This window comes from Pagrus pagrus (assembly GCF_965226575.1).
Source record: "Pagrus pagrus genome assembly, chromosome: 24".
NCBI lineage: Eukaryota > Metazoa > Chordata > Actinopteri > Spariformes > Sparidae > Pagrus > Pagrus pagrus.
Genome location: NC_140206.1, coordinates 11,242,242 through 11,266,554, shown reverse-complemented (window position 1 = coordinate 11,266,554; position 24,313 = coordinate 11,242,242). Strand labels below are relative to the sequence as shown.

At 43.2% G+C, this 24,313-nt stretch overlaps 2 protein-coding genes across 4 annotated transcripts in view; both read right to left on the bottom strand.

The window, feature by feature from the left end:
* nbeal1 (neurobeachin-like 1) overlaps window positions 1–13,528 on the bottom strand; it is a 41,620-nt gene extending 28,092 nt beyond the window's left edge. For 2 of the 3 annotated variants that reach the window (XM_084346794.1, XM_084346796.1), the window contains exons 1-10: window positions 13,437–13,528; window positions 12,571–12,924; window positions 4,402–4,493; window positions 2,986–3,147; window positions 2,771–2,852; window positions 2,345–2,472; window positions 2,128–2,210; window positions 1,011–1,096; window positions 347–707; window positions 93–199 (exon numbers count right to left, since the gene is read on the bottom strand). In XM_084346794.1, the coding sequence (XP_084202920.1) occupies window positions 93–199; window positions 347–707; window positions 1,011–1,096; window positions 2,128–2,210; window positions 2,345–2,472; window positions 2,771–2,852; window positions 2,986–3,147; window positions 4,402–4,493; window positions 12,571–12,621 (1,152 nt within the window). In that variant the 5' untranslated portion in view covers window positions 12,622–12,924; window positions 13,437–13,528. Of the gene's footprint in view, window positions 1–92; window positions 200–346; window positions 708–1,010; window positions 1,097–2,127; window positions 2,211–2,344; window positions 2,473–2,770; window positions 2,853–2,985; window positions 3,148–4,401; window positions 4,494–12,570; window positions 12,925–13,436 lie in introns of those variants that run through there. The other variant, XM_084346795.1, reaches the window with a different exon arrangement.
* A 3,718-nt stretch (window positions 13,529–17,246) lies between these two features.
* On the bottom strand, window positions 17,247–24,283 carry stradb (STE20 related adaptor beta). Its single transcript, XM_084346751.1, has 12 exons — window positions 24,069–24,283; window positions 23,230–23,581; window positions 22,554–22,634; window positions 19,912–20,014; window positions 19,666–19,787; window positions 19,284–19,392; window positions 18,657–18,780; window positions 18,359–18,530; window positions 18,149–18,253; window positions 17,806–18,062; window positions 17,651–17,693; window positions 17,247–17,503 (listed from the first exon to the last, which is right to left on the bottom strand). Exons 2-12 carry the CDS (start codon window positions 23,239–23,241, stop codon window positions 17,345–17,347), a joined length of 1,287 nt encoding a protein of 428 aa, XP_084202877.1. The 5' UTR covers window positions 23,242–23,581; window positions 24,069–24,283; the 3' UTR covers window positions 17,247–17,344.
* Window positions 24,284–24,313: the final 30 nt, after the last annotated feature.

Sequence of the window (24,313 nt, the reverse complement as noted above, 5' to 3'; positions counted from 1 at the left end):
TCAGAATGATCAAACACCAAATCCAGTCACTCACACTCATAACAGAGTTGTTTCTTCAGGTTATATTTAGATAGAAAGACCTGCGCTGTTACCTTGCTGTTCTGCAGCAGTCGTGTCAGGTGCTCGAAACAGTTACTATTGAGGAAGATGGCTTGTAGAACTGGCCTGTCTGAACACAGGAACATGTCCCTGATAGTGTCTGAGAGGAAGGCAGACGAAGAGATGGCGACACAAGAGACAAAGGAGGAGACAGAACAGAGACTCAGACATAAAAGAACACCTCAAATAGTACATTTAATATCACAAAAGTGTTGTTTATGTCCCTTATTATCAATTAAGCCCCTACCTAGCATGTTAACTTGCAGCGCCACGAATCGGCTCTCCCAGTGTCTGCCCAGTGTTGGCACTCGGCCCTTGGCCTGCTGCTGCTGTCGAGCAGCGACGACAGCAGCCGGGTCTGAGTTGAGAAGCTTGAAGTAGTTTTCCAGCACGGAGGCGATCTCCACTTGCCGTTGGTCGGAGCTTGCGGCCAGTAGGCGCTGCACCACCTCCCTCAGGCAGCCCAGGGTTAGCAGTGCCTTACGGTCGGGGGCCTCGCTGTCCCAGTCCTCGCCCTCATCTGAAGAGCAGCTGCCCATAGAGCAGTCGGCCAGCACGCGCATCAGAACCTCCATCGTGGCTGGGGAGATGGCAAGCAGAGCATTCCTCTGCGAGAGAGGAGGGAAAACAAAGTGAGTTTGGGGAGATAGATAGATCTGTTTAGTTGATCATTTTAGGACTCACTAATAGGGCCCAATACATAAAAAGCCAACACAAATCTTTAATTAATACTAAACCTAAGCTTTGTCTCACGGACCAAGAAAATGAGACTGAGCAGTTTAAATGGAATGAATAACTGTGCTGCCATCTTGAAATAGTCTCCAAACACATCCAGCCATCAAGAGGCGATAAGGACACATCGGTTATCATGGTGACATGATATGTGACCTCCACAGCATCCAGAGGCTTACCTGATCACCAGCTACTATGGCTCCAAACAGGTGCAGCAGGCAGCACTTCAGGCTCTCCTTTAGGTGCTCGCTCTCTTGGAAGCACTCTGCAACGACACACCACACCCACACACACCATTAGTTCGATCAGCAGGCATGATGTCTTTTATGCAAATAAAACACAACCACATAACGAAACTGCAGCTCAGAGCAAACTGTTGACCATCCTGTTATTTGTGTCTGTAAACAAAACACTGATGAATGCACACACAGACACACCTTTATCATTTCGGACTCTTTCACACACACACACTCACCCATGGAAGCCAAATGAAATCTGCAAACCAGATAAGATAGCACACACAGGCATGTGGCAGCCCGTCAGTAACCTCTGGGTCATGATAGCCCCAGTCATCCATTAACTCATCTGTCAACACGTCCAACTGGGGAGATGAAGGGTGACATCTTGGCTCCGTGATGTCTGTTTCCTTTATCTCAATCATGCTACAACTGAATTACAACTTCTATCATTGGATCACACTATTGGCAACATTATCCATTAAAATATGGAAAAACCAGCTGAACATCAGTCTTTAACAAAAGTGTTCAACTTGTTCTTTGAAAATAAAAACACACACACAGTCTGTCAGGTTGGGCCTTGGGTGTTATCTTTGCTGCCAAGCCACAGCAGCCGCACACAGGACAGAAGGGAGTATTTGTTCAAAATGGCCGCCAGTGTGGCTTAAGTGGCTTGACAGACACCATTCACTATCGGCTCATCTCAGCGCCTGGCAAACAGAACGCGGATACAAAGAGTTGATTCAACTGGACCCAGAGAGGAAAGAAGAGGAGGCAGCGGGAGAGAGAGAGAGAGAGGGACGGCAAGAGAAGAGAAGAGAAGAGAAGAGAAGAGAAGAAGGCTTTTTTATGATGCAGATGATTGCTTCCTCATCCAGCCTCGAAGAGATCATTAAAGCAGGAGATGCAAAGTATGGACCATAAGATAATGTTCAATAGGCGTTTGCTTTTCAGGGACAGGGAAGCGATCACACCCCCTGCCCCGCACCAGTCCACCAGTGCTGTGCTGCAAATAGAAAGAACCTTAAAGTGTGACTAAGAGACAGAATGAAACACTTACGGTAAAAGAAAGGAACAAACTCAACAGTGAGCGGAGCTGCCTTGTACTTCTGTCTGCTCCTCTCTACTGTACCCAACTGCTCCCTGGGAAAAATAAAACAAAGATACTTTAGGTAAGACACAGCAGAGACGACCAGTAATTCATATTGCACATTGCCTAAGTCAAATCAACACTAGTTAAAGGCCAGGACAGTTGAATGTTAGCTGGATGCTGTTACCCGCAGGTTCGATGCCTCCAGTTGCGGTACGGGTCGTAGAGGCTCTCGCAGAAAGCCAGCGCGTGGCGGACAAACTCCTCAGCCTGGCTCTGGTCTGCCATCTCCTTCTCTTTGGTCTTGCTCTTCAGCTGCACACACAGACACACACACAGACCCACTTCACACCTGCTATTACGTGTCTTATTCACACTATTTAATGTATGATTCAGGTGACGGGTGACATTTTCACTTCAAACAGATTGCTTTATTCATTGCCAAATTGCAGAACAACACAGATGTTACTTCCTCATTCATGTTCCTTCAAAATGAGGAAACTATTCAACTACCATTTCATTAATAAAAATGAAATTTCCTCAGCAAATCTAAAGGGGAGCATGTTTGAGAGGAACTGATAGCTCAGAGTATAGACAAAAGGAGGGGTCAGACCTGCTGAATGTACAGTGTTGTCATGGTGATGATGTGATTGATGTAAGAGCAAGTGCCAATCTCCTCCACGTTGGACAGGTTCCTTTGAGAAACATCCAATAATGCACACACACAGAAAAAATCCACCATTAGCTTATCAGTTGCTTGTATCAGAGAACCAAATTTTCCATTAAGGTAAAATATTTACGCAATGTCCCAATTTTTACTGTCCCAACCTGCAGATGATGATAAGGAACTTGAGCAGCAGCAGAGCCAGGTTTTGCTGCTCAGGCTCCAGGCCATCAGAGGCTTTCTGGACGCACTGCAGCAGCTGGTGGCGCAAAACCTGCAGGATGTTGTCTGGGAGGAGCGTCAACACCGGGGGAACCTCCTCTGGCCTGGAGACACAGAAGGAAGGAGGAAAAAGCTGCTTATATACCAAGCTTAGGGGGTTAATATGCACATGGACAACATGTAGCCTTTTATCATGGATGTGTCCCTGCAGAATAAACAAGGGCAACTTCAAGGACCCTGTTCTGCATTCACTCAATCACACACACATGGCTGATGCATTCAGGCATTATTTCCTAGGAAAAGCAGCATGTGTGCTGCAGAGAGAGAGAGAGAGAGAGAGAGTTAGAGGGAGAGAGGGGGGAGGGAGAGGGAGAGAGAGCAGAACAAAACTAACACAATGAATGTCAGTGGGAAAGCAGGACAGATGTGGCAGCTGCAGATGAAGGGATGGAGAAGGAAGGAGGAGGGGAGGCAAGAAAATGGAGAGATGACAGAGGACAAGAGGCAGAGACAGCAGAGGGAAGAAGGAAGGAGAAAAGGCAGGAGAGGATGAGGGAAAATGAGTCAAGAGGGGAGGAGAAAAAGGAAATGACAGAGAGTGGGAGAGAGGAGAAGCTCAACAAATAGGATTTAACAACCCATATTCCTCCACCCACCTCCACCCTTTCATATGGCCCTGCCTCCATTATAAAATGTGTCCGGCTGTGTCATCTGATGTTGATCACAACCAGCAACAAACTTCACATTTTTCTGCATGCTCTCAAATGCTGGATACAGGCTTTCAGGCAAGTGTTTAAGCACTGAGGGCATCTCACATTAAAACATGCATCATATGTTAACGTGTCGACACCAGTCACAGAATCACCTGCAGCAAAATGTGACCGCTCTGCACAAAAGCATCTGGTGTGGCCGGGCTATTTTGGGTTCTGCTGTGGAAGGCGGCACAGTATGTGTTTAAGCTGTGGATGACGCATACAAGAAGAGATAGTTCTGATCTCACTCAGTGACCTAATGCAGAAAACTGCTTTATAATGGGAAGGTCAGTGTAATGTGCAAGACTAAATATTTGAAATGACATGCCACCGTGGGATGGTGTAGGGTAGGGATCCGTGAATCCAAATCACCGCTGTGTCACCGTGTTTTTATTTTACCAGTAAGCCCCGTAGACGTTTCCCAATAAAGATATGTCATATATGTGTTTTTTCTGTTGCAAACATAAAGTGAGGCACTTTATATTTCCAGTTAGTTTTGAATTAAAAGAGGAAGTGGGTATTTACCACGGTCTGTGATAGCTTATCTACTCACACTTAAATATGTTTGTCATCATGAAAATGGACTTTAAGTTTGCCAACAGTTACCTTGAAGGTGGCTTTTCAAAGTCCACATCCAGGCATCGCTCATAGGAGCCGATGAAAATCTCCAGCCATAACTTCAAGTAGTCTGGATCCTTCTGAGAAATGAAAAGACATACAAACAAAGAAGGGAGGGGAATCGAGATGGAAAGAGAGAGCAGAATATAGTTAGTGGTCTTCGCTGACAAAAGTTGTCATTGTTAAAATAGATATATTGTTGGCAGCTGACAGGTCCCATCTGGAATTTGATTAAATGTACTGCATTTAGTCTCAGTGTGTGTGTAAGTCTGTGACTTCTATAGCCAGATGACAATAGGCCGCAAACTTTGTTGTCTTCTCTTATTTCAGGATAATGACAGTGGATATGAAAAATTGACACACCCTGTCAAATGCTCCAGACAATGTTTTCATTCCATCAAGGATTTATTTGTGTGACGCAATATTAAATAAAAATGGTTTCTAGAGGTTTATGAAGCTGCAACAGAAGCATGTCAAATACGTGAGAGCAGGAATGTCTCAGGTGGTTGTGTGTGCATCTAATCTCTTTAGGTCTAGGTGATAAAACATGCACCTGTCTGAGTGGAAAACAGGCTTGGCTGCATTGTGAGATGGGGTTTTCTAACAGCCGGCTGATCGACATTTCCTAAATTCCTGGAACAATGCCTAGAGAAGGATGGGATGGCAACAGCAGCCACAGAGGAAGGCTGGCCTAACTCGAACTGCTAGGTCGCAGTGGAGTTCCTGGTCTAAGATCCCGTCAGCCCACAGGAAGAAAAACACTGAACACCAAACACAAGGGAGTACACAGCAAAACTGTTTAGCTGGCAAGAGCAGGAAACATAAAGACGTGTGTGACAAATAAAAACTACAAATGGGGTAGATTAGTGTCAGGTTTTATTACTATCATTATTGTAATAAGTGACAAAGAGTCACATTACACCACACACTTGTGAACAAAACAGCATGCCAGCATATACACATTTATTGAGGTGAAGAAGGCAAGCAGAAATAAAGAGACGATGCAAGAAGCTTCGGAAGGTTGACTTGACATTATTTTTAGTTGTTTAATTATATTAAACATTTTCTTTTTATCGCAGCAATCATTTACACAAACTTAATTTGCACTACAACTATCATTAATTCTTCATTTATCTGCTCAAACCATCAGCACCAACGGATCTGACCTGGGGACACCGAAAACGGATGGCTGAGAGAACCTCGCACTGTAATGTTATTATGTAGCTTATCTCTCCTCACACTGAATATAATTGATGGGTGTGTGCTGTAGAAATTACATTTGCAGCAGAGGGGGAACTGTTGCAGCATATGTCACTGTAAGACTGACACGAACGATAAGGTCAGGAATTTGCAAGAAAAATACAAATTACAAATTTCTAAGAGCAGAAACAGAAATATTGCATGATGAGTTTTGTTTGACCAAAAAATGCTAAGAAGAACTAGTAAATATGAATAATTTTTGCTTGTAAAACGATTAGAAATACTAAGCTACTGTCAAAACAGTTGTCAATTAATAACTACTCATCATTTCTGTAAACCACAGATATACAGTACAAGGTGCGAGACACATGGATGGGCCAATACAGCTATGACAGCACCATTAATTCATCATACAGGAGTAATCACATGCTCAGGGCCCCCCAACATATCCTGTCATAAGGGACTTTGGGCCATCTGGAGGGTGTGAGTGAGCAATCTAGGTCAAGGAGGGCTGAAGAGGTAATCGGGGCAGATTACCATAACACAGTGCATTGTGCATTTGGTAGTATAGTATGACCAGCCTAGATTTGGAGGTCATTCATTTAGGTAAAAAAATAGAGGTCTCCTGTCATGAGATTAAGTGTTGGACAGCTGGAAACTTTGCGTGTTGATGGAGCTTGAAAGGTCAGGGGTTTGTTAAAACCATTAGGATCCACTCTCTGGGGAACATGGGGTACTTAAGTAAATTTCCTAACAACATACCTATAACAATAATAGCCAACATACTGCATAGGTATCTATTAGCTAACCGGGAAACAAAGACACAGATGGAGACAATGCGTTTTCTCAGAACTTTCTTCCATCACTGTTGCATTGAAGCTATCCCCACCTTCATACTCCAGACAACACATACACCTGATGCCAATTTCAAACAAACAGAAAGATGGACAATTCACACACCTATGATACAATTTCCTATGAGGCCATTACTTAAACATGGAAGAATTTGCAGATTAGGGCTTGAAACGTAAGGGAAAAAAACACCACAAGGGGAAAAAGTGGGGTTTTCTCAGGATAGCAGCAGTGCCATCTGGCTAAAGAGTGGGAGAGGGGCTGAAAGGCTGCCTGCTTCTGTCTGCGTGTCAGAGTGGGGATCTGCCAGAATGAAGCAGGAAGCATGGCCTCTGCAATCCCTGTGAAGTCATCAGAATGATCCTGCGACGTTGGCCTATGTGTGTGTGTGTGTGTGTTAGGGTATGTGTGTGAGAGAGAGAAGAAAAGAGGCAGAGAAGCATCTGACCAGAGGCAGCAGCAACGGCCACGTGTGAATAATATGTTCTGTTGGGAGAACATGGCATGTCGCCTGTGTGCTTCTTTTTCCTGTTACCTTAACTGCATGACTCACTGGCTAAAGTGAGAAAAACATTTATTTGTGCTAGAGCTGTTCTGTAACACAAGACATACTAAATTGACTTTGCCAGAGAATAAGAAGTCACTCTCAAGTGACTGAGCTTGCTAGCAGCAGGGACTGAATGACTGTGTGTGTGTGTATGTGTGTGTCTGAAAGAATGTCCTCTTTTAGGCAGCAGCTTGGGAGCACAGATGCCCATTGAGGGTTCGGACTGTGGCAGGCGGGGACACACCCTGCTCTACATTGCTCTGTTTATCCTTTCATCGCTGACCTGACACACACACACAATGATGTCGAAGCAGGAATCCTAACGCAACAACGGTCACCTTGTCATGACGCTAACAACCATCTTGTGTGTACAATGTGTATAAAACAAGATCACATGCTTCTCCTTTGTATATCCATTATCATATCAGGCCTTTCATATTAGGCCCCTCGCCATGCTTCCTAAAGATCTGTTTAAGCTGACCTCTGTAAAGCTGACAAGGTTACCTGCAACGCAGATCAATGCACTTCATTCTTGAAATTGAGACCCCCATTAACCCACAGAGACACTCGATCAGTGGGAGTGGTACACGGCCATAGTGAAAGTGCTGATTAAGGATCAATATCTGAATCCATAACATTGACAGCCTTCGTTCATTCTGATATGAGACATGAGATATGCGTCTGCAGATCAGGGTCTATTAGGTGATACCATATCAATGCAACTAATAACGTGTTCAAGGGTTGGATGCTTCACAGCAACTGATAATAACAGACAACATCCCTTTAAATGAGTGGGAAAAGTGATACAACCATTTAACGTTTCATTGAATGTTAATAAATATTCATTTGGCCAAAATCACTAGCTATTAAACACATGATTAATTCTACAATTATCGCTCATATTAATTGCTCTTGATTAAGCCTCAATAAAAATGTTAGAAAGTAGTAAAAACACAAAGTGCAAACTACAGAAAAGTTAACTACTTCTAAATAATGTCAGAGAAAGAAGTCAACAGCAAGCGTAGCAGAAACCACATCACACTAAAGTCAACCAAGTTTTATACACAAGAGTTACTGCTCTAATAAAACAATTATGGCAAACATAAAAACAACCCTAATGCTAAATATGTCATTATTTTCTCTGGCAACTCAAAACCAACAGCTTTGATCACATTATAAAGTTGTTTAAAAAAGGACCCTGATAGATTTTTTACATTTTTTTTTTATCAGATCGATCTATTATCAGATGCTCAGTGTGACTAGACAGTCTGCAGCTCAGCAAGTGCTCCGCCCCTCCAGACAGGCGTGGTGGGCAGGCTGGTCGGGTGGCTGCTTGCTTTCTTAGTTTGGGTGGGTGACCTGGTTTGGTGGAAGTGGCCCAGAGTCACTGAAACCACAATGTTTAAAGGTCCCCTCCCTGTAGGTTTTAAAAGACGGGAGCTGTGGTCATTCTGTTTCTGCTCTACCATCACAGTCTGACATCACCGCCTATCAGTCAGAGGCGACTCGGACATGACGTCACTGTCAGGCCTGTAGTTAAAGAGGCTGGTGGGAGGGGTTACAACCACATGAGGCATGTCTGATACACAATGTCAGTGACATCAGTGTTATTCCAGAGATATTCATAGCGCGGAGGAAAAATGAGAAGCGAGAGGGGAACGCAGAATGAAATCAGCTGCAGCGAGAAAGAGAGCTAGCCTGAGGGAACAAACTTTGCATACCAGCACATAAACCAAGCCGGAGTGTGAGAGCTTGTGTGACAGTGTGTGGTGTGGTGTACGTACTTGTGAGTGTGCATGATGGAGATTAGACTGTAACAAGCAAACAAGCAGCAAAGCCGGAAAAAGACCTGAGTAATCTACTTGAGCAAATATGTGAAACCGCCGCGCTTTCTCCTCCTCCGTCATCTCCAGCTCAACTGTTCGGGTTTATTTCCCCCCTTATTCACCTCCTCCCTCCAATCCTTTCACTATATCTTGACTCCCTTAAGTGCAGGGGTTTATGCAAATTCTCCGATGCAGTCACAAAGCGTCTCATCAGGCAGGGCAGGGTGGGGTGACATGAGACAGGATGACAGTGCTGTGAACCAAAAATCTCTGGTTTGTGGGCAATTTAAAGGGAGTGAGGATATCTGCTCCAGAATTAAGAGAGCGAACTCAGCTTTAAAGCCAGTGGAGGGTGAAACGATGCCCCTGGCTGCAGAGGCATGCTCCCTGTGGTTGGGAATTAAAAGGGCTTTTCTGCAGCAGACAAAGGCTTTAAGAGAGGAACTGGCTAAACCCTCCACTTTCTCTGACAAGTCCTTCTGGATAATATACTGGTGAGGAGTGAGAGCCACTGCAGCGTTGTGTTGTTGCTACTGTGCACCAGCGGCAAACCAGCCGCTCCATGTGCTCGGAGACAACGCTCAGGCACGGACCAATGACAGGCAGTTAAGAGGATCGCTTATGTAACAGTTTCAGCGTCGTCTGTGACCTCTCGGCCCTCTACAACCGCAACAAGCGAGCAGCAGTCAACCTCTGCCTCTACTGCACGTTCTCATTAGAACTGTTAATATAATGGACTGTATAATATATATAAATCTCGCTTGCACAATTCATAAACCCCCACAGTGGGTAGAAACCTGCAGGGTCCTCCAGAGATTGTGATGATCTCGCTGTTTTTGAAGGATATACCAAAATATCTAAAACAATGCATTATTAAATCAAATGATATATGCATTTAGATATGATAATATGCAAGTGCTACTAATGCTGGACCAATCGCAGGTAATGTGTTGGATTGTGCTGCGGTCCAGTCAAAAGCAAAAATTGGGTATAGAAAATGGGTGGTAATATCGGAGTTACTCATGATAGGATACTTACACAATACAATGCCCACAATAACAATGGTATGACACTACAGCAAAGACATATAGCTACAATACATCACTATGTCTGTGTAACCTAAGAAGAAGAAGAAATACCCCTAAAAAGGCCAAAAAGAGGAATCATGTATGTGGTGTCTGCATTGTGGTGTCAGTTTCAGACTCTGACGTGAGATGAAACAATGTATAAAAAAGTGTATTAGTGTCTTAGCTCAGTGCCTCTTTATCACACAATGACTGGTTAAGTCAGGTTGCTGGTTAAATTCAGTAAAATTCACAAAAAGATCAAAACCAATGATGAAATTATCCTTCTAACAAGTATTCAAAGCCTAATATATTTTATTCCTCAATGATATAGAGCTTTATTGTTGTTCAAAAACTATTAAAAACACATCAGTGGGCCGCACTGTTGCACTGGGTGATGTGTTCCTTCATCATGATGAACGTGGGCACTTTTATTTATTTTGACTCAATCCCACATACGCTGTCCTGCTGCCAGAAATACCCACAAGGGCACCAAATGTGGATTAATCTGCAGCTGAAAATAGTCCCCAACAATGTGGTAAGGGACAGAGAGAAGAACCAGGATCAGTCCAAGTCTTGAAAACTTCATGTCACTGAGCTGCTCCTCGTAAAATCCGAGTGCGGCACCGGTCCCCATCAACACACCAGCTTCTTCACTGACTTTGAAGCCACAGCTGCTCACCCAACAATTTGTGACTTCATCATCTATTCATGAACAGCTGCTTGAAACATAGCCTTAAATTATTATCACAATGTCACATGTCAAATTCTAAGACATTAACTGGAGCATCTGTTTAAACACTAGCCCAACCCACGTTTTCTTCCAGCAACAAGGACTGGGTGACAGTCAGGTGAATAATACAGAGATATGAAAAGACAGCTGATGTCCGCCTGACAGAGCCGGTTGAGCTGGTTCTCCTAATGTGACCCTCGGCTGCTGCTTGTTTTGTACAAGCTTGTACTGTCAACAAAACACATCCGAGTGAGTCCTCCTCCAAGAGCAGCACAAGTGTTGACCTCTGACACTACAGGCAGAGATGTCCCCACTGTTTTGTCAAACATTAAACAGACAGATGGAACGAGGGAGCGATTATGAGCACAACATAACCTAGTGTATATGGCTATTATTGTTTGTACTCTATTATGCTTTTATGCTCAAAAAGCCTCAAAGTGGCAGTGCTATCTGGTGATGCACACAGTGAGATAAGAACATCTCTATGCTTGGTTGAGACAACAAGAGGCTGGGAAGGGGAGGTTAGTACTGAGGCTGGCTGTGAATTAACCCTTTGGTTACACAGGGGGTCTCAGGGTTTCCACGTCAACATTCCTTATCTGATTTAGCCCACGTGACTGCAGGTTCTCCTTACAGCCAACATTATCCTGGCAACCCCTCGCATACAAGCATACACATATAGTGTAGAGACGCCCCGCCGGCCATACCTGACATTTCAGCTGCTGGGGGAGAGAGACGGGCCGCTACACATATATATTTAAACGCCTCACTCTCTCTTTGCCTCACGCGGGGAGAAATATTGGCCTGGTGGACGCTGGCTCACAGCCAGAGATGAAATGAAATGATCCCCTCCTCGCAGTGTAATGCTTAGTCAATGCAAACGCACACTCCTGCAAGAACAAATGCAGTGTGTACGCTTGAAGCAATTGCTGGCATTTTCACAAGTGACTGTGACAAGTGTGTGTGGGTAGCAATGTGTCTGCATACTTCTGTTACCAACCCCAAACACCCACACCGCTGGCATTAGATATTCTGTTTGTGTCAGCATGCTAGCCTCCATACTCCTCAGGGTGAGGATTACTCGATGTCATATCGTAAACTCGCAGAAAACAGCTCTTCTTTTTATGGGGTAAATACCTGAGTGAGGTTTGTGTACTGCGTGTGTGTGTGTGTGTGTTATTGTGAGGGATTACTGTGGGAAGTAAGTGTGTGACTGCAGCCAGGCTCACGTGAGGAGCGGCTCAGGCGGGCCGTTTTGATTGGACGCCAGGACGCGCGCGTGCTTTATCGCCGAGTGAATTAAATGCAGCCAACAGCTGACTCAAGGGGTGCTGTCTCTTCTCGAGTGTCACTCATTCATCTCCACTGTGAAAACAAAGCAGTGTCCTACTGTTCACTGCAGCACTGACCGACCATCCTGAGATGGAGGGTCCATCCTGACCACAGCTGCAGAGAAACTGACATTGGGTTACACTGGTTCTCTGAGGATTAATTATTCATTTACCAATAAATCCTTGAGGATCTGCAAGCAATTTCATTAGTCTGGGGTTTAAATTGGAAAGCTATAATGTTGTACATGCTGTTTCAGAGGCTTTTACATCCTGAAAAGTGTTAGATGTGCAAAAAAAAAAAAAGATGCTAAACATTGCCACAAAACAATGGCAGTCAGCGGTCTCGGTATAAAAATGTGAGCACAAGCTTTGATATCTCATATTGATTTGACTTACTACCTACCACAGTCTGCCACTGTTTAGTCTGTCAAAAACAGTCAGTAACACTGGAAGTCCGAAATATAAATGCCAAGAATGAATAACCTTTTTGCCAGGGAGGAAAATGCCATCACACTGCCCATTACCTCACCTCATGACATTTCCTTGACTCTGGGAGAGAGTGTGTGTGTGTGTGTGTGTGTGTGTGCGCAGGACTACACCTCACCTTAGTGCAGTAGAGCATCCAGACCTCGTACAGTCTCTCCTTGGATGCCATGGTGGCACCCCCAGGCTGTAGTGTCCACCGAGGTCACTTCCCTGGCTGCTTCATGGCTTCCCAGTCATGAGCTAAACATCTGCAGCTGGCCTCCGGAGCTCAACACCATGACTTGTCCGACTCTGGCAAGGTGTGACGCTCCTTCAAAGATGCGAAAAACGGGACGATGCTCGGCGTGTTGTGGCGGAAACTTTGCGAAAATTATTCCATGGCAGAGGAGAGGAGAGCCGAGCGGTCCCAGAGAGGTCTCAGTGCAGCCGGGCCTGTGCCTCCACTTCTTCAAGCTCTTCTCCCAGCGGCGCTCTGAATGATAACAACACAGACGATCATTTATCACGAAGGCGGATGTTTTCTGGAGCGTTTTCACTGCTAGCAGCTACAAAATACCTCCAGTAACGTTAGTGCACTTTGAGCTGCCGTGCTGGCTCCGAGCGCAGACGGACTGAGGCGATGGTGGTTCAACTACACGGCAAAACACACACCATTAATACTGTCTGCTTCTGTTGTGTGCTCTACCGATCAGCAACAAGCAGCCTCGCTCGTCCCTTGACAGCTCCACAACGCCTTACGTTGTCCTCGGCAAACATTACAGTTATCAGTCGACCTTACCTGACCAAGCTAGCTAAAAGCTAGCTGTCAAAAAAGCCCTATTTCTGTTTTTTTTCGCCTCCCTTTCTCCTCCTCCTCCTCATGTGACAGAAACGCCTCGTCCTCCCGAAGCCAGCCCGGCTACATGAGCCCCGCGTGAAGAAGAATAAACGTGCGAATACCTGAGAAATGTTTTTAAAACCGTCGAGAAACTGACGAGCACTCACCTGTGTAGGGGAAAAGCAACTGTCACTGACGCCGTCTATCCAGAGTTGTTGGAAATGCGTCAAGTTGCCGACAAAGACACCGCGCGCATGCGACCAACGGCAACTTCCTGTCTCTGCGCGGATGAATTTATTTCAAAATAAGAGTCCACCCTTAAATATATCAATGACCTCATTTCTTGTGCGTTATGCAAAGTAATGCTATCAAAAATCTGACTTTTGAATACAGATGAAGTGATGCAACGCTGTTTATTTTTAGAAGACCTTTTTCTGCTTCTCAGTGTCTGTTTTTTTTTTTCTTTCATTCAAATTGAGTCAAAGATAAGACAATTCTTCTATGCAGTATGTGTAAAGGTGGATTTTATCATTATTTAAAATGGGTGTGGTAATGGCACATTCTTGTCATTACTCCTGTCATTGGTTTAATGGGGCACTATGTAATTTTGGAAAGGAAATCCAAACTCAGAAATGTAATATTTACAATATTAATGAGGTGATAATATAATCTCATCTTTCTCATCTGATTACAAACTACACAGTGCACCTTTAAGAAACATTTTTAAATAACTCACACGTCTTATCTTACCTCAATTCGTTTGCAAAGACTGCACCAAAAAACAACTTTTTATGGAGTAAGTTTTGCTGTATAAATACCTTAACATGCTCACTATGCAATCCACGTAAAAACTAAAGAATGCAGAAGTAGTTTTGTGGTTTTAATAAACCATCCTTCGCCTGTTTGGCAACATTTAACAGTTGTATTTCATGAACTGGGGTCTGTATGGGGTGTGCACAACATAAGACGAAACTTTAATTTGGTAGGCGAACCGGATGCACAATAAAATGCAGTAACTGGCACAAAACAAACGCGAACAAGTAAACATATTAACACTTAAGCTGCAGTTCCAGTTCAGGAGACGTGTTTCTTTAGTGAACTTGTTCTGCGAGAAGGAAAAAATATCACTGACACGTAATGTTTGTCACTCGGTCTGTTTGCGACAGTCGAACCACTTTACGTTGTCGATGTGGAGCTGTGTGGTTGCTATAGGCTGGGCTTGGTTGCCACTTTGTTTTGATGATGTACTGCCATCTGGTGGAGCAGTGGGGGATTGATAGGTGTCACGACAGATGTGTAGATGTGTTTCTGTGACGAAACATTTTATTTTAAAGGGGAAAAAAGGTGGTTTCAGGTATAGAAAATAGTCACATGATATCATATAAATATATAGACCAAGCTAAGACTATAAATATTGGAGTATTTTAAACAAAAGAGCCTTCAACTGCCCAATAATGTAGAATACGGGTACACGCTTTACACTACAAACATTTCCTGATACAAACTGATTTCCTGCTATTTCAGTGATAAGCAAAGCCACTTGAATCAATCCATGACTCTGTTATTCAACCTTTAAATTAATCTCTCATGGTGGGGACCCCAGCAGAACCATTCGAGCCACGTGACAGACAAACTTTATTGACCCACTGATTCTTCCACAGTTTCTAATCATTCGGGCATTCTTGTAAGAAGATCAGATCTGCTTTCACTTCTTTGCAAAACAAGAATATCGATATTGTAATAATACAAACTCAGAAATATTCATTTTTCCCATAACTGAATAAACAAGCTGTTCTCAGAGGAAATACTGTATGAAGCTAGAAAGGTGGCAGGGTCCGCCAAATAAAAACAAAGTAAAACGCTATGAAATTGTGTTGTCCTTTAAGGTCAGTTTGTTTATTCAGTTTATTCAGGCATGAAAACAAAGAGTTTGTTTATTTTGTTTGTTTAGGCATAAAAAAAAAAATCACTCAATGAAGATCCTTCTCGATCCTGCTAACTTGTGCAGGTTTGGGCCTAAATACTTGTTGGAGGAAGAACTAGACTTGTTTCAACTCATCAACATTATAATCTCATACAAAGAACAGACATCAGACTGCATTGTCAACTTGTTACACTCCATTTCCAATCAGCCAACTCAGTGGAGTGGACGGATTTAAAGGACTGAACACAGGCAACCAGATTAAATCCTCAGGATCCATCGGAGCTCTGAGGTTTGTGAAGAAGATCACACCGTGCAGGATGGAAGTACATGGAGCATACTGTCAACACACACACTTTTCTATCGACACAAATCTATAAAGAAATCAATCAAGGCTAACAGGAAGTTTATAAATCAAATTTTGTATATACATGTTTATCATATATAATACGTGTATATATAAGGCTCATACAGCTACCATGTTTGATATGTACTGCGGATCACAGTTCTCATACACAGCACACTTAATCACAGTTACAGATAGATCACCATATTCAGAATGCAGGTTTCATTCAAACATAAAGGCATTGTTGGATAAGTGGTCACAGAGCACATTAGAAATAATCTTTTGGCATATCACTGATGATCAGGGCAGGGACGGTTTTCATCGAGGGTCTCTAACTCCTACATGGAACATTAGATGAACTCTATTGCTCGTGTGCTCTTTTTTTTTTTTTGCAGGTTTGCAGTTTGTCTCACTGGCTCATAGGCAAACACAGGATAACATGTTATGTTGACATGACTACACATAAACACTATGTGCATATATGTTAGAACGTACGGGAAAAATGTATTTACATATTTGACTGTGGTCAGTTTTCTAAACATTTTGGATAGAGGTAAACATCAAGTCTAATTTCTGAATGGTTTATAATGGCCTCAAGGCAATACATCTTAAAATTTGGAGGAGTGTGTGATTGAGTTATACTTAATGCTAAAGATTGATCAATTTAGAGCATAATCATGCTCAAAATGTTTTTAACCATAGCTCCAATACTTGGAGATGTTAACAGCAAGTAAAATGCTGCCTTGGAGCCAGTTATATAGTGAGCTGCTCTAACTTGAGCCTACAGTTGTTTACATTATGGCAAATTAGCACCGTTACATGTATGCCGAATTAGCTATTAGCCACTCCTGTTTGTGGTGCACCCATAGATGTGCACACAAACATCACATGATTACTCTGACACTGAAGAGAACGGAAAATGATGATTCTCAGAGGAGTTCTGGGGTTTCTATGGTTTCTACAAGGATTTGTGGATGTTTATTCACAACGGACGTCAGAGGTAATATATCTCCTTTATATAATATAGATATATACATCCTCGAGAAGTGTGAGTCACACTGAATCTAAATGTGTGCATCATGTCTGTGCGTTCAGATTTGGCTGAGTTATGACTCAAACTGCGACTCAAGCCCCCTGCGACACTCATAGATGAATATATATATGCACATATGTATTGTAATATCTCTTTTAAGTACCTCAGTATTCACTATTCACAGTCTGAATACAAAAAAACACTTGAAAGGAAAAATCCACCCTCACATAGTGTCTTAGGAGTGAAATTTGTAGTGTACGCTTTTTAGTATTATTTTAGATTCGGTAAACAAGGTCCTCCATCGTTCAGAATGCCTTTAGGAAGACGAGAATTATGGAAAGTACACTGTAAAAACAACTAAATGTTCCCGGACATAAATTGTTTAGTGCCTAGAGAAGTATTTCTGGGTGGATTTTTCCTTTAACTAATAGTTGCCTTTTACATCAGAGGAAGTGCGTGATTATAAGTCAACCGATTAGTCTTTTGTTCTGTAACTTGTTCACAGTCCATTTTGTAGTTATGGATCTTTACTATCTGATCAGAGCAGCTTCTTTGATCCAGCACTTTCACAGTCGGGTCACCGACCGATGACCCCAACTCCACACACGCATCGGACAAACATAAAAAAAAAACAACAACTACAAAACTACTTTAAAAAAGGCTCAGAGAGTCGGGTAAATGATAAAAAATAAAAGCACAGTAGAATTTGGCCTCATTGCTTTGCTTTGATTGTCTCGAGTTTGGCTTGCTAGTCAGGATTCGGAGAATCGGGAGGTTAGAAGTCCCACACGGCCTCAGCGGTGTCGGTGGAGGCTGACGTAGGAGCGTGGCAGGACGGGGCGGGAGGGCAGGATACTGGAGGGTCCTCGGGGCTGGTGAGGGGCGCTGCTGGGTACATGAGGCTGAGGAAGGAGTCTCTGGTGTGCCTCTTCACCTGTCACAGAACAACAAAACTCAGCTTGAGCACGGTATACTGTATTGTTAGAATTTAATGTGAGCTGTCACTCGTTTCATTTAACAGTATGTATACGTACAACAAGTCAAAAGAACTAACAGAGCTCCACTTAGAGGAGAAACCCACCTGCTTGAAGAAAGCATGGGTCAACAGTGCAGATGCTGACGGTCTGTGGAAGACAAACAAAGGACACTGGGTCATCAGCATTGAGGTCAGTGTGTTTGTACTGCAATCATATCAGAGGTGTCATAAAAAGCTGACTGGTCCTTTAATGTACCGACCTGCGCTCAGGCTGCTGCTGGAGACACAGCTGAACCAGGTTGTGCAGGGTGACCGAGTGGTTTTTGGGCGCGGGGCTCTGAGGTCGGTCGGTAGGCGGAGCGGTGGCGCTGTGCGACAGGCTTCCGGTGGCCACGCTCTCCCCGATGCCCGAGTCCACTCCGGACCGCGACACCTTCAGCCCGCCCAGCTCGCCCAGCGGGAAGGGAGCCACGTCCAGCAAGCAGCAGTGGGAGCCGCGCAGCTTCTGAAGCAGCATCTGAACAGGGAGATTCAAACACTGACGCTAACCGTGGACAACAGCGAATATTTTATGATTTATAATCTGGGTGGAAGTTTCATTACCTGAGTGGGGGGCATGTCCTGGAAAGGCACCCTGCCGCTGACCAGCTCACAGGCCACGATGCCTAAACTGTAGATATCTGACTTCACTCCGTAACCGTGCAGATCCTACTGACCATGCAGATCAGAGAGATAAAAGTCATTAGAATAATGGAGAAACTGATCCTGTAATATTTTTGCATTGCTTTTCGATACACTTGTTACAGTCCTGACCTGTCGCAGGAGCTCAGGGCTGAGCCAGGGCAGCAGGGCGGGGCTGTGGTGGGGCATGTCGAACACCGCCCTCATCCTCTTCCCCTCACGCATCATACTGTAAACACTGTGGAGCCCTGAGAGGTAGACACGCCCCTCCCCCGACAGCAAGATATGACTGGCCTTCACACCCCTGACAGGTGGACAGACATTGAGATACAAATATTTATATGTATATATATATATATATATATATATATACATACACAGTATAATTTACATTCTTTGTATTCTGTAATGTCTCCTGTCGCCTACTGACCGGTGAACGTAGCCCATCCGGTGAAGGTATTCCAATGCTTTCAGCACGCCATGCAGCAGGTACGCTATCAGAGATTCACTCATTCCATCTGGGAAATATGTTCTTAGTAATGTATCGGCAGAGCCTGAAGGCAAGAGGGGAAAACTGTTAATAAATATACAGCTAAATTGTTAGCTTGTTAGCTAAATTGAGCTAACAATAGCTACAGGCATGGATGTATTAACAGAATATAGTTAGCAGCAGTTAACAGTTACTTCTGCCTATAGTTGTTGGAGAATGGGAGGTGGCAAATACTTACATATCACACCTTTAATGATTATTGTTGAATTTGTTTTCTCAATTAATCCATTGAAATGTTTTGTCCACAACATTTCAGAAAATACTGAAAAATGCCCGTTAACATATTCCATCTAGAGCAGTCCAAAACCCAAAGATATTTAATTTAATATCATGCAGACAAAGAAAATGATTAAACCCTCACATTTGAGTAGCTGGAAGTAAAAAAATGACCTAAAATATGATTATTAGATTATCAAAATAGTCAAAGATTCATGCAGATCTAGTGAATTCATTGTAATCCCAGCACAAAACAAAACAAAAAGTTATGGAGGTGTAGCAATGGCTGACCATAGGCCATGAGTGGTGTGAGGACCCACAGCTGGCAGCAGGAGCTGAAAACCAGGCGAGAGGTCAGCAGGTTGGAGTGACGAAACAGCCTGGACAGCAGAACCTCGTTCTGGGGTTTGAGACACAATCAGACATAAACAAACCTGAATGGAGAGCAGCTAGATTTGACTGTGGGTTTACAGAAGCATGGCTGATATCTTCAAAAACTGTTTGATACCCTGAAACAGGCAATGAATTGAAAGACCATTTGCCATTTAACATTAAAAATGTTTTTTGAACATTAAAGCATGTAAATGTTTTCTCTAAGACGACCAAAATAAAAGTATGAACTTGAATATGAGCACAATATGGGACCTTTAAACACATTTCCATTTCTGCTCACCATTAGCTGCAGCAGCTCCTCCTCGGTGCACTCATCCAGGTTGGTTTGTTTGACGGCCACCAGCTGGCTAGTAGGGATGTAGCGTGCCATGTTCACCTGGCTCAGGTTGTTGAAGCCCCTCCCTGCAATACAGAGAGTTGACTTTAAGTGAAATCTCACTGCACTTACAGTTGCTTTGAACGAATTGTGCCGGCAATTAGGTGCAATTTCAACTCTCAGTCTGACTCAATACTGTGGCGTTCTCACCCAGCTCGGACAGTAGCTGGTAGTGGGCGGGCTCGGCTGACAGCCCTGTGATGTCATCGCCACCTGCTGGCCCTTGCAGAGTGTATTCAGAACCGTCACAGCTCTGCAGGGTCATGCACACACACACACACACACACACACACACACACACACACACACACACACACACACACACACACACACACACACACACAAAAACAGCATATTCTGCATTTATCTCGAGGGTATCGCAGAATGGAAGATAAAGTCACTCAGAAGAGTAATTCAGCAAATATGATTATGAACATGAACATTTACAGGTGTGCAATCAAGTTGAATGCGCATTTATCTTTTATTAATGACCTTTATCAACCTCTGTATATGACCAGTTCGATTTGAAACTATACCGACAGAACTTAGCATCCTCATTGACATTTTAATCCCTCTACCCGCTATCACCTCTTAGCATTAAAACTGCCCGTAGAAATCAGTGAGCCGCTAAATGCTAACATGCTCACAATGACTATGCTAACATGCTGATGTTTACCTTATTGGAAGTCTTTGTTTAGTGTATCAGCATGCTATATGGCAATCTTTTTAAACATTATTTAGCTGAATTGGATATTCTTTACCGGTGTCTGCAACGTCATTTTGCCTAGTCAATGCTTTAATTTAAGATATCTGTAATTAAATCAAAATCAAAATCAAAACAATAGTATCTATAATCTTAATGGATTGACAAATTAAATTGAAAAAACATTAATACATGTTAAAACAGCTTGCCATAATGCTAACATTTGCTAACATGAGCACTCAACAAAGAGTAAATGTCACATGTTTTCCACGTATGTGGACAGAAACCAAAGTATTGGTTAACTTTATGTTTTGAATTTCACACCTTCCCATCCAATAGTTGTTGTTTCGGCCTGGACTGATATATATACGTATAGCCAGACTGCAGACTTGTGAGTTGATCAATTTTGACAGAAGGGATAAAACAGCACCATGCAAAGTATATTGGAATAATATTAAATATTCTTGTTGCTGGCTTGGACCAACATCAACGAGCAGATGAAATTATGAGTAGGCAGAGCGGAGGTGGATTAGGTTTGAGACCAACTAAATCTCCACCTGGAAAATGACTATTAAGTTACTGGTGTGAACAACAACCATATAATGCCTTTCTGGTTGTATTCTAATGAGTCTATGGTATGGTACTGGTAAAAAATTGCTATCTGCCCCTTTAACAATGCTTCTGACACAGTAAACCAATTTCGTGGCGGTGAGATAATGTGTGAGGGGATGAGTGGCTGCCAAAGAGAAGGAGGCTGGAGGAGGGATGCTTGCACTATAAGTGATACAGACAGATTTTTGGAACAGAGTCTGGTTGTTCCTGATGCAGGATTGTTTCAAACACACCAGCTGAATGTGTTTTATCGGGTTCAACCACACTGCGCCAACATTTTGTCTGTATTATTGAGGGAAATGACCTTACACACTAGCAGTACATTGTATAATAACGATTAAATAGTAAGTACTGCCTTATAATAATTATAGTTAGAAAGGTTTAGTGAAATCTTTCAATTAACATTTTGCTTTAAAGAGGCACTCCACTGATTTTACGCATGCAGATAAGTTTACATGTTAATTGCTAAGCTGTGTGATGTCTTCTTTGGCTCTGGAGGAGCTTTGTCTGACACAATAACTCCTGATGATGTCATAGTGATGTCATCTGGATTATCTTGATCTTGGCTGGAGACTTAATTACAAATTAATTGCAAAAAAGCCTGTGTTATAAACTGGGAATATAAGAGACTTTGGCATTCACCAGGTATAAAAAGTTCCCCTGGTGTTGTGGAATATTAAATCGGTGGAGTACCCCTTTAAGTATTTGTTTTGTTATACCAGTTGCCATCTTTGAAAGGGGACAGTTCAAAATGAAAAATACATATTTTTCTTCTTACTCTAGGTTATATTTATCTTTCTAAATTGTGTTGGTGTGAGCTGGCAAATTTTGGAGATATCAGGCACAGAGATTTCTGCGTTCTCTCAAATATAATGGAACCAAATGGTGCTCGGTTTGTGGTGCTCAAGGCGCCAAAAAAATGGTTTAAAAAAACTCAGCATCAATGTCTTGTTCCAGAAATCATGACCTGTACAATAATGGTTTCCTCCTCCTCCTCTGAGTTTTAAATTAGTTAGTTTAGTAAGCTTAGTTAGCCAGCATCTCCTCCATGAGTAGATGCACGCTTCTTTCAGCTTGGTAACAGGGGAAGAAAATAGTTCCAATATGAAAGTGCTCACAACAGGTTTGTGGCATGATCTTGAGTAATCAGGTCATGATTTCTGGAAAGAGACATTGTCGACGAGTTTGTTAAATATACATGCACTTTGAGCATCATGAGTCGAGTGCCATCTAGATCCATTATATTCGAAAGAAGGCAAATATCTTTAAAACTCTGCACCTCAAACCAAAACAATCTAGATGGATAAAGAGCGCTACAGGTAAGAGGAAAAATATGTGTTTTTGAATGTGGGGTGAACTGTTCCTTTCAGGCAAGGGTTGAGCAGCTTGACATAGATGATAAATGAACAGTGATGAAATGGCGGAAGAGCATCAGTGTGACGCCTGTCTCCATGCTGACAGTGTCTCGGCTACTGACCAGGAACTGGTGGCTGGTGTCCTCATAGCGCTCCTCTATGTCCAAGGGCTGGACCTGAGAGTGGGAGATGCAGGAACAGTCCTGGTGGAGGGGGGGAGGAGCACACAGGTGAGACATGCCCGACAGGACAGGGAGGAGGAGGAGGAGGAGGAGGAGTGGGGAGGAGGAGGACACAGCCTCAGGGGAGGTCGATGTGGCAGGGGAGCAAGCATCTGGGAATATGTGCTGTTACGGGGCGGTTTATCGGAGGTGGTGAGTGGAAAGAGAAGTAGAGTGATGATAACAGGCAACAAAGAGGCGGCTGACTGACTGGATTGTCCCAACAGAGCAGGATAATAGCTGCATACACAATTAGAAGTGAAGGATACAGACAACCCATATTAATATTTGATGTTTTCCATCTCTGTTAGGTCATAATATACATGTAAATGCAGATCCAAAGGATACCGGACAGCTTATATAATTCAGATGAATTAAAAATTGATAATGTGATAAGTGACAAATTATCTGGAAGCCCCCATTTTTAAATACTCTTGGAAGACTGGTTGAATTTGCCAAATCCCACCAGAGGCGTCAACATGAGTCACCTGATTCGTGACCACAAGCACATTAACTCGGTCACAACAACAACAACAAACAAAGAAGAAGCTAAATCCATGCAGCGTGATATTCTTACCAAGAAAGACATGGAGTCCTTTTGGCGATGGTAAAATCCCAGGCTTTGGCATTCATCCGCTCACAGGCCGCAGGAGACCGACCGCGATGGAGGGAGACGGGAGGAGGATGGAGCTCAGCAGCAGCAGCGGCAGCAGAGGTGTAACACGAGACGGAAAAATCCCCCACTAGACTAGAAAGCAGCGAGCAGCAGCAGCATCCATCCAACTTCGGCCATTCATCCATCCGTCTGCAGTTCACCTGGCTGCATCAGCTGATCTCGAGATGCGAGGAAGTGATGGGGAAAATTCAGCGGCGGAGATCCCCGTCCAGTCGAGTCAGTGACGTTTATATCAGAAATTTGTGAATGAGTCCTGGAAAAATAGTGTTTGGTTATAGAGCTGCACATTCCCGATAAGAAGTTAATATATTTGAACTCAGGTGTCGTTGTTAATGGTGGACTAATAAGAGGGTGGTGGTGCAATAAAAATAAGGGGAAAAAAAGATTTCGCAATACAATTATCAAATTCAATTCCACTTCAAGGTTAGATTAACTGCAGCCATTTTAGTTTAACCAGAGGACGACTATAACTCACTGACGGTTATTGTTAGTTAACGACTATTAGAAAAGTAGCTCATTTTGGGTCACATTGTGTTATTACATGTTGTTTAGTGTCTGCGAAGAAAGAGGGGCCACACAAAAACAATAATACACGTCCTGTAGGTCTCCCATTTCGGTAGCTAGGCTAACTAACGTGAATGTATTTGCACGGTTCAAGCTAACGTTAGCTTAGCTAAACAATTTGTCGTGTATGTATATTGTTTATTTGAAGCAGCCCGTAGTGAAAAGAAGCGTCTTACCTCCTCCTCTCGACAGCAGCTCCAGCGCTTCGACGTAAACAAGTTAAAAATACAAAGGGGAGCTCGATATCCTAAAGGTTTTGTCCATAAAGTTCGTCTTCTTTCATTTCTTGTTCAAATTGTATAGAGTGTGCAGAAAGTAAATAGTTTTCCTCTCGGTATCGAAACGTAAAACTCCCCAAAGCGAAAATGTACTCTTTTGACAGGACTTTTAATTTGACACAGATAATTGGCGCGGGATAAAA